The sequence below is a fragment of the Notolepis coatsorum genome (assembly GCF_963971535.1).
Source record: "Notolepis coatsorum genome assembly, contig: SCAFFOLD_343, whole genome shotgun sequence".
Classification (NCBI taxonomy): Eukaryota; Metazoa; Chordata; class Actinopteri; order Aulopiformes; family Paralepididae; genus Notolepis; species Notolepis coatsorum.
This window is the reverse complement of record NW_028170843.1, coordinates 13,777-31,378: the sequence shown is the minus strand read 5'-3', so window position 1 is coordinate 31,378 and position 17,602 is coordinate 13,777. Positions and strand designations below refer to the sequence as shown.

At 46.8% G+C, this 17,602-nt stretch overlaps 1 protein-coding gene across 1 annotated transcript in view; it reads right to left on the bottom strand.

Moving 5' to 3' along the window:
- Positions 1-17,602, bottom strand: part of LOC311248415 (pyroglutamyl-peptidase 1-like) — a gene marked incomplete at both ends in the record, with an annotated part of 54,882 nt that overhangs the window by 25,309 nt on the left and 11,971 nt on the right. The window contains 2 exons of the mRNA XM_084339295.1: positions 7,087-7,203; positions 11,672-11,724. Coding sequence (XP_084195421.1) covers positions 7,087-7,203; positions 11,672-11,724 — 170 coding nt within the window. The remainder of the gene's footprint in view (positions 1-7,086; positions 7,204-11,671; positions 11,725-17,602) is intronic.

The following is a 17,602-nucleotide window of genomic DNA, read 5'->3' as shown; positions in this document are numbered from 1 at the left end:
AAGTACATATAGCCTTCGTCCTGGCCCGCTCGAGGATAGCTCCCCGCAAGCAGCAGTCGATCCCGCGTCTAGAGCTCTGCGCAGCTCTGGTAGGCGCGCAACTCGCCACGCTGATACAAAGTGAACTCACCATAACGGTGCGAAAGACAATCCTGTGGTCAGACTCTATGACTGTGCTCACTTGGATCCAGTCCGACTCCTGTCGATACAAAGTTTTCGTCGGAGTCCGAGTCACCGAGATCCAAGACTTGGTAGGATCAGCATGTTGGAGATACGTTGACACCAAGCAGAACCAAGCGGATGTCATCCTGATGGAAACAAGACAAACGTCTTTCTCAGGTCTGCATCCCCTTAACAATTGTATGTATTGAGCCGTACTGTATTGTACCCATTCTGCAATCTGTTAAATAAAGTTTTCATTCATTCATTCATTCATCACACGGGGGATGTCCTTAGACGACCTCACACGTCTTAACCCTTACAGTGACGGTCCTGAGTTCCTCAAGCTCCCGGAGGAGAAGTGGCCTACCCCCACACCACGGGAGGCGAGTCAAGAGGAGGCAGAGATCAAGAAGTCTATGTTCTGCGGGCTGACGCACGCCCCGGCTCCAACGGACCCGAACCTAGACGACTGCTTAACTCTTGAGAGTGCTCAGAAAAGGACATTCTTGTGGCACCACCCTGAGGTTCCCCCCACCACAGACCTTGACGCATCGAACTACAAAGAAATCCTCCAGACCATGAGTACGGACTCATTCCTCATGTCCTTCCGGAGATTCCAAGCCCGGAGAGGAACCCCATCTGTGTTGTTGTCCGACCAAGGGACAAACTTCAGAGGAGGAGACAGAGAACTGAGAGAGAGCTTCCTGGCTATGGGTGAAGAACTTAAGACCCGCCTCGCTCCCGCTCAGATCACATTCCAGTTCAACCCCCCGAACGCCCCTCATTTCGGGGGAACCTGGGAAAGAGAAGTCCGTTCTATAAAGACTGCTATGTACACCGTACTTGGGGCCCAGACCGTGGTGGAGGAAGTCCTGATGACAGTCCTCACGGAGATCGAGGGCGTCTTGACCTATAAGCCCCTTGGTTACGTCTCAAGTGATGTAGCAGACGTCGACCCAGTCACCCCAAACTATCTCTTGATGGGGCGGCTGGACCCTGCCCTTCCACAGGCTGTGTACAGACAAGATGAGATGAACGGCCGGAGAATGTGGAGACACAGCCAAGTATTGGCCGACCAGTTTTGGACCCGCTTCCTCCTCCATTATCTACCATCCCTCCAAGCCCGTCAGAAGTGGTTAAAGGACAGGGACAACCTGAAGGTGGACACAGTCGTCATGATAATAGACCAGTCACTACCCCGAGCTACGTGGCCGGCCGGCCGGCCGCGTGAGCAGAGTGATTACTGGTGCCGATGGGAAGGTCACAGGTCAGAGACTGTGCTAGACAAGATAGTATCAAATAACATAATAACATAATATAGCATGAATTTAGAAGAAGAAAATGAGGTCACAGTGTTCGGTATAGACATATGTACAATGTTCTGAGTTACCATATAATATACAATACACAATACTATGCAGTGTACTAATGTACAGTACTATCTAGTGCAAAGCAGAAATGGGATGAGGTACAATTTTAGGTACAATTTACAGTAAGGTGTACGAGTTGTAGTGCAATCCTTCATCCATAAATATAAAGTGTGGGGAGTGGGTGCTACAGTGTGTTTGTTTAAAGTGGGTGTGTGCTATAAGTGTGTGGAGTGGGTGCTACAGTGTGTTTGTTTAAAGTGAGTGTGTGCGTGTGGATGTGTGTGCTATGTGCGTTTGGTGGTTGTTGTTGTGTAGTGTTCATTCATTGTTCGTTTAGCAGCCTGATGGCCTGGGGATAGAAGCTTCTTCTGAGTCTTTCTGTGCTCGCCTTGAGACTCCTGTATCGCTTGCCTGACCGCAGCAGTTCAAAGAGGCAGTTGTTCGGGTGACTGGAGTCTTTAATGATTCTCTTAGCCTTGCCCTTGCAACGCTTGTAGTAAATGTTCTGGAGGGTGGGGAGCCCCCCTCCAATTGTGCGTTCGGCTGAACGTGTCACTCTTTGTAGTCTGCTTTGGTCTTGTGCAGTGCTATTCCCAAACCAGGAGGTGATGTTGCCGGTCAAGATGCTCTCTATTGTACATGAGTAAAAGTTCTTAAGGATCTTCTGGCTGACTTGGAACTTCCTTAGGCGCCTGAGGAAGTAGAGGCGTTGTCGTGCCTTCTTCACAACACTGTTAATGTGTGTGGTCCATGTCAAGTCCTCGGATATGTAGGCTCCGAGGTACTTAAAGCTGTTGACTCTCTCAACCGGTGCCCCGTCGATGCTGAGGGGGCTGTAGTCCTTGACCCCCGACCTCCTGAAGTCCACAATCATCTCCTTTGTTTTGCTGACGTTCAGGGAGAGGCTGTTTTCCTGGCACCATCCCGCCAGGACCTTGACCTCTTCCAGGTAGGCCCTCTCGTCGTTGGCAGAGATCAGGCCCACCACCACTGTGTCGTCAGCTAATTTGATGCACATACACAAATTACACAGTACACACACTCCTCTCACTCACACAGCGATCAGAGTAAGACACACACACAAATTACACAGTACACACACTCCTCTCACTCACACAGCGATCAGAGTAAGACACACACACAAATTACACAGTACACACACTCCTCTCACTCACACAGCGATCAGAGTAAGACACACACACATACACACACACACACACGGACTCCTCTCACACACAGCAAACAAAAGTTATTTAAAGTACACTTCCACTTTAATTTGTATTATTTAATTTATTTATCTTGTTATGAGTGATTGCTGTATTGTTCTTCAAATACATTTTCATTTAAAGTGGCTTAAAGATCCAAATTCAAATGTTTCATGAGTCATTATTTTAATTTGCTATGGGATCATCATGTTATGATGTTGTTGTTTGGTCCTGACAAGAGTCTCAAAGTCTGGGGTGATGGTAGACAAGCAACTCTGAGGTCATGCTCAATGTCCAATCTGTTCCTCTGCTCTGTCTTCAGCTGGACCAGAGCTGAGAAGCCACTTTCACAAAGATAGGTAATTAAAAAAAAAAAAAAAAAAAATTGTTTGTTGTTGTTTACATTGGTTTTCGATTAGTCGACTAATCGAAAAAATAATCGGCAAATTAGTCGACTACCAAATTAGTCATTAGTTGCAGCCCTAGTGTGGACTTAAAGTAATTAGTGCCAGCACACGAGGTGGGCCTAGTAGCAGAACTATTGGACATGTGCGCATTGGAACCTACGGCGGCGATATTGTAGAACCATTATTGGTTGGATTATAATAATATAATAATAATTTAGGACCTGCTCCGAGGTCATCAATTGGCACACATGCGATGCATGCATGCAATTCGTATCTGCGATTAACCCATCCCGTCGCCCTTCCCCCCCAAGGGCAGCCGGGAGCAGACAGGCGTCAACGTGAGCCGCGCCAGGGGACCAATCCAAGTGCTCCTGTCCGTCTTCGTCAAGGACGCCACAGCGTTAGCGATCTTGTTGTTGTGCATGTTTTTCCATTGGGTTTATCTTATCGGGGGGGAAACCCTCGCGAGCACGGGGAGAACATGCAAACTCCACACAGAAAGGCCTGGGAGATACCCCACCTGGGTACCTGGCATCATGGAAACCTGGTCCCCAAGCGGGAATCGAACCCTGGACCTTCTTGCTGTGAGGCGACAGTGTTTGTGGAAACGTAGTACCGTGGAGAAGAGCATCGTTAATACCCTCGTCGTTTGGATTTAACTACCCTGAGGATTCTACATCGGGCTAGCTTCGTGGACGAAGCTGGCTGGCTATCATCATTGCTATCGGGCATTGGATTACAGCTATTACCTTGCTGCCGAGCACTTGGATTATAAAGACCGGATCCGTATGAGAACCCCTTTTCTTCAAGTGAACAGCCTGAGTATCCGTACATTCTTCCTTCCTCTGGAGCTTACAACTCTGGGAGGATATCACCAGTCTCCAGCTGTACCCTCGTTTTGCCCCCCTATATTGCCATCCCACACCAGGCGGCGTCTGTTCTAGTATACCTAGCTTAGGAATTATTCATTCCCACTGACTTTGCTACTCTCTGACTTTCTAATATCATTCGCCATAAAAGAGCGACCCAGTAATTGACAGTTGATCTTCTGCATAATAATAAATACTGTAAATGATATCTCCTTGTCACCGTGTCATCTATTCTGAGTGTCTGCCATAATTAACTGTACTGTCTGGCAAGTAATAATAATAATAATATGTAGTAGTGGTTTAATCTATCACAATCTTTAATACAGTCAGGGTTTTGTAACCCCTCAGTTACATACAGAATATAAAATACTTCCAAATAAACTTTCATGATTATGAATATGTAGGCTACATGTCAAAAGGGCATTTTGCTAATGTAATCTACTTGCAAAAATTTGTTATAATATAGCCTAGTACTATTCTTACTAGTGCTGTCAGGCGATTAAAAAAATGTATCTAATTAATTACAGGATTTGTAAATAATTAATCTAATTAATTGCATTTTAATCGCATAACCATTTTATGCCTGATATTCTATATTCTATAATCATATTTCAAATTGCATGTGTCCGGATGGCAGAATTCAGTACTGTATCTACAAAACCTTCTGTTTAATCATCTTCCATCTATTAATTTGCTTAGATTTTTCAGGTCTGGTCAATTTGAGCATGGTGTTATTCACAGTCAAAGATTAAAAAAAAATGTATTGATATTCTCATTTGGTTCATTACAATTTACTCAAAATAAAATCTTCATTCAATCAATCACCACGCAGATTGATTGATTGAATGAAAATGTTATTAACAGATTGCAGAATGGGTACAATACAGTACGGCTCAATACACACAATTGTTATGGGGATGCAGACCAGAGAAAGACTTTCGTCTTGTTTACATCAGGGTCCCCCATTTTCAATTCATAATGAATTGTAAGTAAGGGTGCAACTTGCACCGTGCAATCCATTCTTTGTGGATCTAGCCCACAGTATTTCTGATACTGGGAATACATTCCCTGTGATTCATAGATGTCCCTAGAATCAGATACCAAGAACATGCAAATGGACCATATAAAAAAAAAGTCTGTAAATGTGTATTCTACATTCTTATGGAATGAATGATAAAAAAAAATTATATAAAAAAAAAAAAATTTGTTAATTAATTTTGAGTTAATTTTCATAACGCGATAATTTGCTGTGTAATTAATTCATCTAATTAACGCGATAAACTGACAGCCCTAATTCTTACTATATTAAACTTTGGATTCATCTTTTGTGGTGGCTCAACATTATTCACACACGGAACTATGTGTTGGGGATAATGGTTCCGCACGGACCATATTGTTTGTTACATTGCTGTTGGCAAACTCGCTCAGAGTGTCAACAGAGTGTTGATGTTGAGTTGATGTTAGCTGCTAGCTGGCTCCCCGAATCCACAACATCCAGGCAGCCAACCGTACAAAATACAGTCTCAGCCAATCACATCGATTTGTACAGTTAGTTAGCTCCACTCCATTGCGAATTAAAAGTTAGCCAGCCAGGACAGCCCGTATTAGCAAGCTACAGTTGCTAGGTAGCTAACGTTAGCCACCCGAAGATCAGTAGCTAGCTAACGTTAGCCACAGCTTTAAAAACAAATTTCAATTATGTTATGAGCTATCAGCTAGCCAGCTAGATAACGTTAGACAACGCCTCGTGTAGTAAACTAAAGTGAATAGTTTACTGGGCCATTGTTTAATGCTTCAGTGGTGTTAAAAGAGGACCTGCACGCTTGCTATCTTCGGTGCAAATGATACGGGTCTGTGAGGGGGAGGGCACTGCGAGCAGTGTGTGTGTGCGTCAAGCTCACGTTTGATTGGTTAGAATACAAATCATATTATACCAGGTAGCCAATTCCGTCAGACTCCAAATCAAATTGACAAAAAAATTAAATAAAAAAGACTGAAATCCGTCTGGAGACGGAACGCTTTAATGCATGTGTAGAGGCACGCTCGGGAGTAGGCGTGGTCACGTGCAAGTGAGGTGTATGTGAAGTTTTCCACGAGCACAGTAGGTGCTGGAGTAGGGCTGGGCGATATGGCCAAAAACATTATCGCGATAAAATTATAAAATTATTTTCATATAACTCGATATCGATAATTATCGTCGATATAATGTCTGTCAAGTTTAATTAACTTATTATGCCCAGCGCCGATGGACGGGCTATTAATAGACTTGTTTTTCTGCTGCAAATGTCTCGAGTTGATGTCGTCATCAGTCCGCGCACGTTAGCAGTTAGCCAGAGCGAGCAGTGTATCCCATGACAAAGTACTAAATATCCCTAAAATACTCTGTTCCGCCCCAATACATTGCAACGACGTCCACCGTATACCACACACTACTATAACCGTGGCATCAGAATTCACGCCACACACATACTCTGCACGTAAATATATAAAATAGCGCCGTGCAAGCAAATGATACAGGTCTGTGAGGGGGAGGGCACTGCGAGCAGCGTGTGTGTGCGTCAAGCTCACGTTTGATTGGTTAGAATACAAATCATATTATACCAGGTAGCCAATTCCGTATCAATTCCAAATCAAATTGACAAAAAAATAAAATAAAAAAGACTGAAATCCGTCTGGAGACGGAACGCTTTAATGCATGTGTAGAGGCACGCTCGGGAGTAGGCGTGGTCACGTGCAAGTGAGGTGTATGTAAAGTTTTCCACGAGCACAGTAGGTGCTGGAGAGATGATATCTCAGTAGGCAGAGCGAGACGCTCAGCCAGTATTCATATAACTAGGGTTATAGGATAACCTTTGTTTTTGTGTACCGTTACACCCCTACTACCTACTGTACTAATATGTCTCTACTACTATACACTCAACACTGCAGCACCCAAGTTTCAACACTGTTTGATGAACATTGTTACTTGGCTGAAAGAGTTGTCATGCAGTCACTTCGCTGTAAGTAAGTCGCTTTGGATAAAAGCGTTCAACTAAATGACTAAATGTTAAAAATTTAAATGTTTTCCTCTTACCAGTGGATGATACTGCTTCCATAATGAAGGAACCAAACTCTGGACTGCCTGGTACTCCACAGGCACTTCATACACATGCAGGGCCACCTCATCACCCAGGCCCAGCTTCTCCAGCTCCTATCAGAGCAAACAATAACCCACATGGAAATGCTACAAATAAAGGGTAAACGGTGCATTTACATAGCAGCTTTTATCCAGCTTTTATTCCTCACATTCACCCATACACTCACACACCGACGGCAGTGAATCGGAATCGGGAGCAATTAGAGGTTAAGTGTCTTGTTCAAGGACACTTCGAATCGACACGCTGCCTGGGAATCTAACCGGGAACCTCTGGATCACCAGACGGCGGCTCGACCTCCCGAGCCACTGTCGCCTCAAATGTAGAAATTCAAACCACAGTCGTCACAATATAAATAATACTCATATTTTGCACTGGCGCCCCGACAAAGGTAACAAAGGTAACTTGAGCTCCTTTATATAATGCATAAAAAGATATTAGAAGAACAAGAAGAAGAAGACGTAAACATCAAGACTCGGTGTGGCTGAGACAAATCTGTGGCCGATTAAAAGCCCCGCTCCGCAGGACAACTGGTCACGGCTGCAAAGCCCCCCATAAATATTGAAAAGGGGCTCGTTTGACCACATCCCTGACCCCGCCACAAAGCTGCCTTTTGTTTGCTTATAATATCCTTATCAAGTCCGTCTAGACACCCTGACAACCATTGTCCCCCATCCAATATCCCCAATAGGGCTCTGAACCACCCCGTCTGGCCTTCTCCATACAGGCCTACTGGCTGACCGCCAGGCCCAGGGTAGCCTCCATACAGGCCTACTGGCTGACCGCCAGGCCCAGGGTAGCCTCCATACAGGCCTACTGGCTGACCGCCAGGCCCAGGGTAGCCTCCATACAGGCCTACTGGCTGACCGCCAGGCCCAGGGTAGCCTCCATACAGGCCTACTGGCTGACCGCCAGGCCCAGGGTAGCCTCCATACAGGCCTACTGGCTGACCGCCAGGCCCAGGGTAGCCTCCATACAGGCCTACTGGCTGACCGCCAGGCCCAGGGTAGCCCCCATACAGGCCTACTGGCTGACCGCCAGGCCCAGGGTAGCCTCCATACAGGCCTACTGGCTGACCGCCAGGCCCAGGGTAGCCTCCATACAGGCCTACTGGCTGACCGCCAGGCCCAGGGTAGCCTCCATACAGGCCTACTGGCTGACCGCCAGGCCCAGGGTAGCCTCCATACAGGCCTACTGGCTGACCGCCAGGCCCAGGGTAGCCTCCATACAGGCCTACTGGCTGACCGCCAGGCCAAGGGTAGCCTCCATACAGGCCTACTGGCTGACCGCCAGGCCCAGGGTAGCCTCCATACAGGCCTACTGGCTGACCGCCAGGCCCAGAGAAGCCTCCATACAGGCCTACTGGCTGACCGCCAGGCCCAGGGTAGCCTCCATACAGGCCTACTGGCTGACCGCCAGGCCCAGGGTAGCCTCCATACAGGCCTACTGGCTGACCGCCAGGCCCAGGGTAGCCTCCATACAGGCCTACTGGCTGACCGCCAGGCCCAGGGTAGCCTCCATACAGGCCTACTGGCTGACCGCCAGGCCCAGGGTAGCCTCCATACAGGCCTACTGGCTGACCGCCAGGCCCAGGGTAGCCTCCATACAGGCCTACTGGCTGACCGCCAGGCCCAGGGTAGCCCCCATACAGGCCTACTGGCTGACCGCCAGGCCCAGGGTAGCCTCCATACAGGCCTACTGGCTGACCGCCAGGCCCAGGGTAGCCTCCATACAGGCCTACTGGCTGACCGCCAGGCCCAGGGTAGCCTCCATACAGGCCTACTGGCTGACCGCCAGGCCAAGGGTAGCCTCCATACAGGCCTACTGGCTGACCGCCAGGCCCAGGGTAGCCCCCATACAGGCCTACTGGCTGACCGCCAGGCCCAGGGTAGCCTCCATACAGGCCTACTGGCTGACCGCCAGGCCCAGGGTAGCCCCCATACAGGCCTACTGGCTGACCGCCAGGCCCAGGGTAGCCTCCATACAGGCCTACTGGCTGACCGCCAGGCCCAGGGTAGCCTCCATACAGGCCTACTGGCTGACCGCCAGGCCCAGGGTAGCCTCCATACAGGCCTACTGGCTGACCGCCAGGCCCAGAGAAGCCTCCATACAGGCCTACTGGCTGACCGCCAGGCCCAGGGTAGCCTCCATACAGGCCTACTGGCTGACCGCCAGGCCCAGGGTAGCCTCCATACAGGCCTACTGGCTGACCGCCAGGCCCAGGGTAGCCTCCATACAGGCCTACTGGCTGACCGCCAGGCCCAGGGTAGCCTCCATACAGGCCTACTGGCTGACCGCCAGGCCCAGGGTAGCCTCCATACAGGCCTACTGGCTGACCGCCAGGCCCAGGGTAGCCTCCATACAGGCCTACTGGCTGACCGCCAGGCCCAGGGTAGCCTCCATACAGGCCTACTGGCTGACCCCATATCTCGTTTTCGTCTCATCTTATGAATGTTGTGACGTCCCGAGTGTAAATAGCTGGCTGATGGATTTGACGGGCAGAAAAGAAAAAGAAAAAAAAGGTGGTTGTTCAGGTTCACATATCAACAAAATAAGTAGCAAACCTGATGAAGCTCTAATACAAAAAATAACCCTTACCTGTACTGCTACCCAACTAGCGTTAACCCTTACCTGTACTGCTACCCAACTAGCGTTAACCCTTACCTGTACTGCTACCCAACTAGCGTTGACCACGTGCTCTCCAAATAACCCTTACCTGTACTGCTACCCAACTAGCGTTGACCATGTGCTTAACCCTTACCTGTACTGCTACCCAACTAGCGTTGACCACGTGCTCTCCCTTACCTGTACTGCTACCCAACTAGCGTTGACCACGTGCTCTCCAATAACCCTTACCTGTACTGCTACCCAACTAGCGTTGACCACGTGCTCTCCCTTACCTGTACTGCTACCCAACTAGCGTTGACCACGTGCTCTAATAACCCTCATCACCTCCTGGTTTGGGAATAGCACTGCACAAGACCGTAGCAGACTACAAAGAGTGACACGTTCAGCCGAACGCACAATTAGAGGGGGGCTTCCCACCCTCCAGAACATTTACAACAAGCGGTGCAAGGGGAAGGCTAAGAGAATTATTAAGGACTCGAGCCACCCGAACAACTGCCTCTTTGAACTGCTGCCGTCAGGCAAGCGATACCGGAGTCTTATGGCGAGCACAGAAAGACTCAGAAGGAGCTTCTATCCCCAGGCCATCAGGCTGCTAAACGAAAATAATCGCTAAACGAACAATAATCACTATGCAACAACCATCAAATGCACACAGCACACACACCCACACGCACACACTCACTCAAACAAACAACACACTGCAGCACCCACTCTCCACACTTTAGATCACACAAACACACTTACACTTTATATTTATTGATAAAGGATTTGCACTACAACTCGTACACCTACTGTGAATTGTACCTAAACTGCACCTCGTCCATTTATGCCTTGCACTATATTGTATTGTATATTAGTACACTGCACAGTATTGTATATTGTATGGTAACTACGTCTACGAACATTGTACATATGTCAAAACTGAACACTGTGACCTCTTTTTTTACTTCTAATTTTTACTATGTTTTTATTTCATACTTATCTTGTCATGCACAGTCTCTGGAGCGCAACAGTAAGAAGCATTTTGTACAAAAGTATTCTGTACTTCTGTATGACAACTATTAAAGAAACTTGAAACTTGAAACTTACCTGTACTGCTACCCAACTAGCGTTGACCACGTGCTCTCCAAATGGTAACCCTTACCTGTACTGCTACCCAGCTAGCGTTGACCACGTGCTCTCCTTACCTGTACTGCTACCCAGCTAGCATTGACCACGTGCTCTAATAACCCTTACCTGTACTGCTACCCAGCTAGCGTTGACCACGTGCTCTCCAAATGGTAACCCTTACCTGTACGGCTACCCAGCTAGCGTTGACCACGTGCTCTCCAAATGGTAACCCTTACCTGTACTGCTACCCAGCTAGCGTTGACCATGTGCTCTCCAAATGGTAACCCTTACCTGTACTGCTACCCAGCTAGCGTTGACCACGTGCTCTCCAAATGGTAACCCTTACCTGTACTGCTACCCAGCTAGCGTTGACCACGTGCTCTCCAAATAGTAACCCTTACCTGTACTGCTACCCAGCTAGCGTTGACCACGTGCTCTCCAAATGGTAACCCTTACCTGTACTGCTACCCAGCTAGCGTTGACCACGTGCTCTCCAAATGGTAACCCTTACCTGTACTGCTACCCAGCTAGCGTTGACGACGTGCTCTCCAAATGGTAACCCTTACCTGTACTGCTACCCAGCTAGCGTTGACCACGTGCTCTCCAAATGGTAACCCTTACCTGTACTGCTACCCAGCTAGCGTTGACCACGTGCTCTCCAAATGGTAACCCTTACCTGTACTGCTACCCAGCTAGCGTTGACCACGTGCTCTCCAAATGGTAACCCTTACCTGTACTGCTACCCAGCTAGCGTTGACCACGTGCTCTCCAAATGGTAACCCTTACCTGTACTGCTACCCAGCTAGCGTTGACCACGTGCTCTCCAAATGGTCCGAAACCTGGAAAACACTGTTCTTTAATTTGCTGACTTTTCAACATGCTGCAAAATATAGGCTTGTTCGATATTGGAAATATCCGAATTGGGTGGTATCAAAATAAAACATTTGCTATTCCAAGACAACAGGACACAGTGCACAGAATGTCACAACTGCAGTTTTATTTATTTTCTTTAACTGCATTTTGGCGTCACCTGCCTCGCCACATTCTATAACTCTCTCAATTGTATGAAAATTGATATTGGTCAGTTTACTGAAGTATAATTCTGAAGTATAAAGTAGTCATTCTGCATCGTGCCCTTTTGGTATTAATGGGGGGCTCCAGTCCCCTGGGGGGGGGGGGGGGAGTGAGGGGGGGGAGAGTGAGGTGTCCGGGGGAGCGCTCTGTCTGATGGGGGGGGGGGGGGAGTGAGGGGTCCGGGGGAGCGCTCTGATGGGGGGGGGGGTGGGGGGGGGGGGTGAGGGGTCTGGGGGAGCGCTCTGATGGGGGGGGGGGGGGGGTGAGGGGTCCGGGGGAGCGCTCTGTCTGATGGGGGGGGGGGGGGAGAGTGAGGGGTCCCGGGGAGCGCTCTGTCTGATGGGGGGGGGGGGGGGGAGTGAGGGGTCCGGGGGAGCGCTCTGTCTGATGGGGGGGGGGGGGGGGGGGAGAGTGAGGGGTCCGGGGGAGCGCTCTGATGGGGGGGGGGGGGGGAGGGGTCCGGGGGAGCGCTCTGTTAAATATATTATTAGTATGTGCGCCCTTGCTCATTTGTGTTCTACAGAGGGCGATGTAGTAAATCCAGTACGTGACGTCACTGACGTTTCCTTTCCATTCCTGTTCCGGTCTATTATTTGTCAATGATTGGTGTTGATATATATAGCGGCACTACGACCGCATCTCGCCCCGCCTGAGAAATAAATATGCCAGAGGCTAAAGATGATCAATGAGTCCATTGAGTTATATTCAATCGCCACCGCAACGCACTCCGTTTAACAGGTTATGGGCCCAGGAATGCCAGTCTAGAGCGACAAGGTGAATAGAATAATATACTAACTAAACCGGGAATGAAGACGTACCGGGAGATTTCCGTTAACAGTGAAGACACGTCACAGAGTTTCAACAAGCCGCAACCGAACTTTTGGATATATTTGAAGAAACGTGAAAATGGCTGTAGCAGGAACAATACACCAGCAGATTATATTCGATGGAAAAGAAGATAGATATGATCTGTGGGAGACGAGATTCCTTAGCCGTTTACACATTCTGAAGCTAAAAGACACGATTTTGCGAGCGCCCATTGATGAAGATGCATTAGCTGCAGACGCAGCGAGGAATGCAGACTGTTACGCCCAATTAGTGAATGCGCTAGACGATAAGAGCCTTTCATTGATAAGAGATGATGCGGCCGATGATGGGAGGAAAGCCCTGCAATTATTGAGGGAGCATTATTCGGGAAAAAGCAAGCCCAGGATTCTAAACCTGTACACATCATTGACCACCATACAAATGGAAGACAATGAGACTGTGACTGATTACATGATAAGGGCTGAGAATATAATTTCAGCTCTTCGTGATGCAGGAGAGAACATGAGTGATGGGCTGCTTGTAGCCACTATTCTGAATGGATTACCAGACTCATTTAGGCCACTAGCTGTCCATGTAACACAGAATGAGGACAATGTTACATTCAAAGACTTCAAGAGAAGACTGAGAGTCTATGAAGAGTCTGAGAAAATGAGGACAACTGGCACTGCATATACGGACAGTGTGATGAAGACTAGCACAAGGTAAAGCAAACAAGGCACCAAGACATATAGGAAGGATGGGGAAGCCACTCTGACATGTTACAGGTGTGGAGAAAGAGGGCACCCCCGAAACAGGTGCACCCGAAAAGTGTGGTGCAGTCACTGCAAGAGCAACACACACACAGAGTCCCTGTGCAGGAAAAAGGGAAAAGAAGGAGCAAGAAAGGTCGCAGAGGTGGACACCGACGACGACGATCAATGCTTCATGGCCAAGCATGCAAACAACAAGAGGCCATCAGCCAACGTGAAGAAAAAGGGGATCATGGTGGACGCCGGAGCGACATCCCACATCGTGAATGATATTGCCAAGTTCAAGAGCTTTGACAACACATTCCAGCCTGACACCCACTCAATGGAGCTGGCAGATGGGACCAAGTGCAGCGGGTTGGCACAACGCAGAGGAACGGCGCTGATCTACCTACTAGACAACGAGGGACGGCAACAAAGAGCACAGCTACAGGATGCACTGTATATGCCGACGTATCCAAATTACATCTTCTCAGTGGCAAGAGCAACCAATGCAGGAGCAACGGTGACTTTCAAAAAGGGGGACAGCCACATGATCGCCAAGAAGGGCAACAGGTTTGACCTCCATGAAAGTGGTAATCTGTTTTATTTGCCAACTGTTCAGAAAAAATTTGATACATGCAATATATGTCATGACATGCAAACTTGGCATGAAATATTGGGTCATTGCAATTATGAGGATGTACAAAAGTTACTGGGTGTGGTAAAAGGTATGGAGATAAGAGGCAGTGCAGTCAGGCCAGCACAGCTGTGTGAAATATGTACAAAAGGTAAATTCACCCAGACACGGAATAGGGAGCCGGACAGAAAGGCTACAGAACCTTTACAGATGGTCCACACTGATTTAGCCGGTCCCATGAGAACCCCAAGCTTAGAAGGTCATAAGTATGCACAGTCTTTTACAGACGACTACTCAGGTGCCATGACTGTGTATTTTCTCAAATCCAAAAGTGATGCAGTACACGCCACAGAGAGGTACTTGGCAGACTCAGCCCCTTATGGAAAAGTTAAATGTTTACGATCTGATAATGGAGGTGAATTTACAAGCAAGGAATTCAAAGCACTGTTAACCAAAAATAGGATTAAGCATGAGACATCTGCACCCTATTCACCTCACCAAAATGGCACAGCAGAGAGAGGTTGGCGAACCCTCTATGAAATGGGCAGGTGTATGCTGTTAGACAGTAAGTTGCCAGACAAGCTGTGGAGTTATGCTGTACAGACGGCAGCCTATGTGAGAAACAGGTGCTACGGTAGACGCACAAAGAAGACACCATATGAGATGCTCACAGGCAAGAAACCAAACATGTCCAAACTTCAGAAATTCGGATCTGTATGTTTTGCCTACACACAAGAGAAAGGGAAGTTAGATCCCAGATGTGAGCAGGGTCTTTTTATTGGCTATGACAAAAACAGCCCAGCTTATCTTGTGTACTATCCAGACACAGAGAAGGTCAGAAAACACAGGTTAGTGAAATTCACAAATGAGACAGCCAAAGAAAAAGAAACACAGACACATGGATCACACATTGAATATCAGGACAGAGATGCACAGTTACACCCCAGGATCCTTGAAAATGAGGGAAATGATGATGAAGAAATGGAAAATGCATCAGGTCAAAGTGTTCAAAGTGATGTTTCTGAGGCTAAATGTGAACAGCCTAGCACTTGTGTGTCAGGGTAGAAGGTACCCACCTAGAGTTAGGAGAAAGCCAGTGTACCTTCAGGATTATGTGACTGAGGATACAGCAGACAGACTGGTAACATGTGTAGACTCTTGTTATAGAGCAGTTTGTGACATACCACAAAATTACCAGGATGCCATAAGCTCAACCAAGTCACATCTGTGGGTAGACGCAATGAATGATGAAATACAGTCACTGAAAGAGAATGACACATTCAAGATCACCCAGTTGCCACCAGGCAAAAAGGCAGTGGGGGCAAGGTGGGTCTATGCTCTCAAGAGTGATACTGATGGATCAGACAAATGTAAAGCAAGATTTGTGGCAAAAGGTTACAGCCAAAAGCAAGGTATTGACTACGAGGAAACATTCTCACCTACAGTTGACATGACAACGGTTAGAGTGGTCATGCAAAAGGCAGTGCAGGAAGATTTATTTTTACATCAATTGGATGTCAAAACTGCATACCTGCATGCACCAATTGATCGTGAGGTCTATGTGGAACAACCTGAAGGTTATGAGATAGAGTCAGAAACAGGAGAAAAGCTAGTATGCAAATTACAGAAATCCCTATACGGTCTAAAGCAGTCAGGCAGAAACTGGAATGCTCTGTTACATGCATATCTCACTGAGAATGGTTTCGAACAAAATCCTGCTGATAACTGCCAATACACAAGGGAAAAACAAAATGAAAAGGTGATTCTAATTGTATTTGTTGATGATTTAATCATTGCTGGTAACAATGAGGAGGTTGTGAAAGGTGTCAAAATGATGCTTGCTGAGAGGTTTAAAATGAAGGATCTGGGAAAATTAAAACATTTTCTAGGGATAGATTTTAACCAGTCAGAGGGTCAAGTCACAATGTCACAACAGAGGTATGTGAACAAAATCCTCTCCAGATTTGGAATGCAAGAGTGTAGGTCCAGAGAGACTAGAGCCATATGAAATCCGCGTTCACGGAATCGCGGACGGAATCGCGGAATTAAGCAATAAAATGGAATCAACTGCAAAACGTGGAATATTGCAGAATTTGGCCTAATCTGGACTGAAATTCCGTTTTTGGGTGGAACGTTGTGGTGCACACGCGACCGGGGAGGCGGGGACGCTAGAGCGGGTTACACACAACACAGCAGTGCTCAAGCGTCTGGCTGCTTCAGTGTTAACATCGTCAAGAAGCTAAGAAATTCTGCAATAAGCCCTCAATTCAGAGCAGAGCAGTATCCTAATGACTTTTATGCCTCCGGTGATAAGGTGTTTTGCTAATTCTGTCAACGTTCCCTGGACTGGACCCGCAAAAACACTTGCGACACTATTGTGATTAAATAGCTATAACGTTAGAACATGATAGCTTCTTGCTAAATCTGGTGCACCCATCCATTTGTTTAATGCAGACGATTGTCATTATACACTGCCTTTATAATCTAAATAAACTTAAATAGCTATGAAACGTTACAGTACAGGACTATAGATGGAAATGATAGCTTCTTGCTAAATCTGGTGCACTCATCCATTTGTTTAATGCAAACGATTGTCATTATACACTGCCCTTTATAATCTAAATAAACTTAAATAGCTATGAAACGTTACAGTACATAGGACTATAGATGGAAATGATAGCTTCTTGCTAATTCTAGTGCACCCATTCATTTGTTTAATGCAAACGATTGTCATTATACACTGTCCTTTATAAACGAAATAAACTAAACTAAAGGTGCCTAAATGATGCATTACTATATTTCATCACAATATAATAGATAGGCTAACATTGTCATTGTGATAATGTCAGTAGTAGCTAGCTGTATCTATTGTTTACACTTGAAATGTGTATTTTATTTTGTCACAATATTAATTGAAAAATATTGTGTAAAATTTAACTGTATTTCTGAGTTGCAGCACTTAAAAACATTAAATGGACTGTTATATCTTATTCAATTGTGGACATTTATTCATTCCCACTTATTAGACACTATTTCTGATGGTAAAATGAGCATAAAAAGCAAAATACAGAATTCTGAAATATTAAAACGGAAAAAACAGAATTTGGGAAAAAATTTAATGGAATTTGGAAAATAATAAAACGGATTTCATATGGCTCTAAGAGAGACCCCATGTGAATCAAAACTTGAATACACAGAAAATGCAGACAAATTTGGAGACCCGAGGATGTATAGAGAGGCAGTGGGAAGTTTGATCTATTTGGCTACATGCACTAGACCAGATTTAAGTTTTGTAATCGGTAAACTTTCCCAGCATCTTTCTGAACCAAGTGAAGAGCATTGGAACACTGTAAAACATGTGTTCAGGTATCTTAAGGGTACAACAGACCGTGGCTTATGTTTTAAAAAGAATGATACAGGTGAACTAGGCCTAATAGTCGACTCCACAGT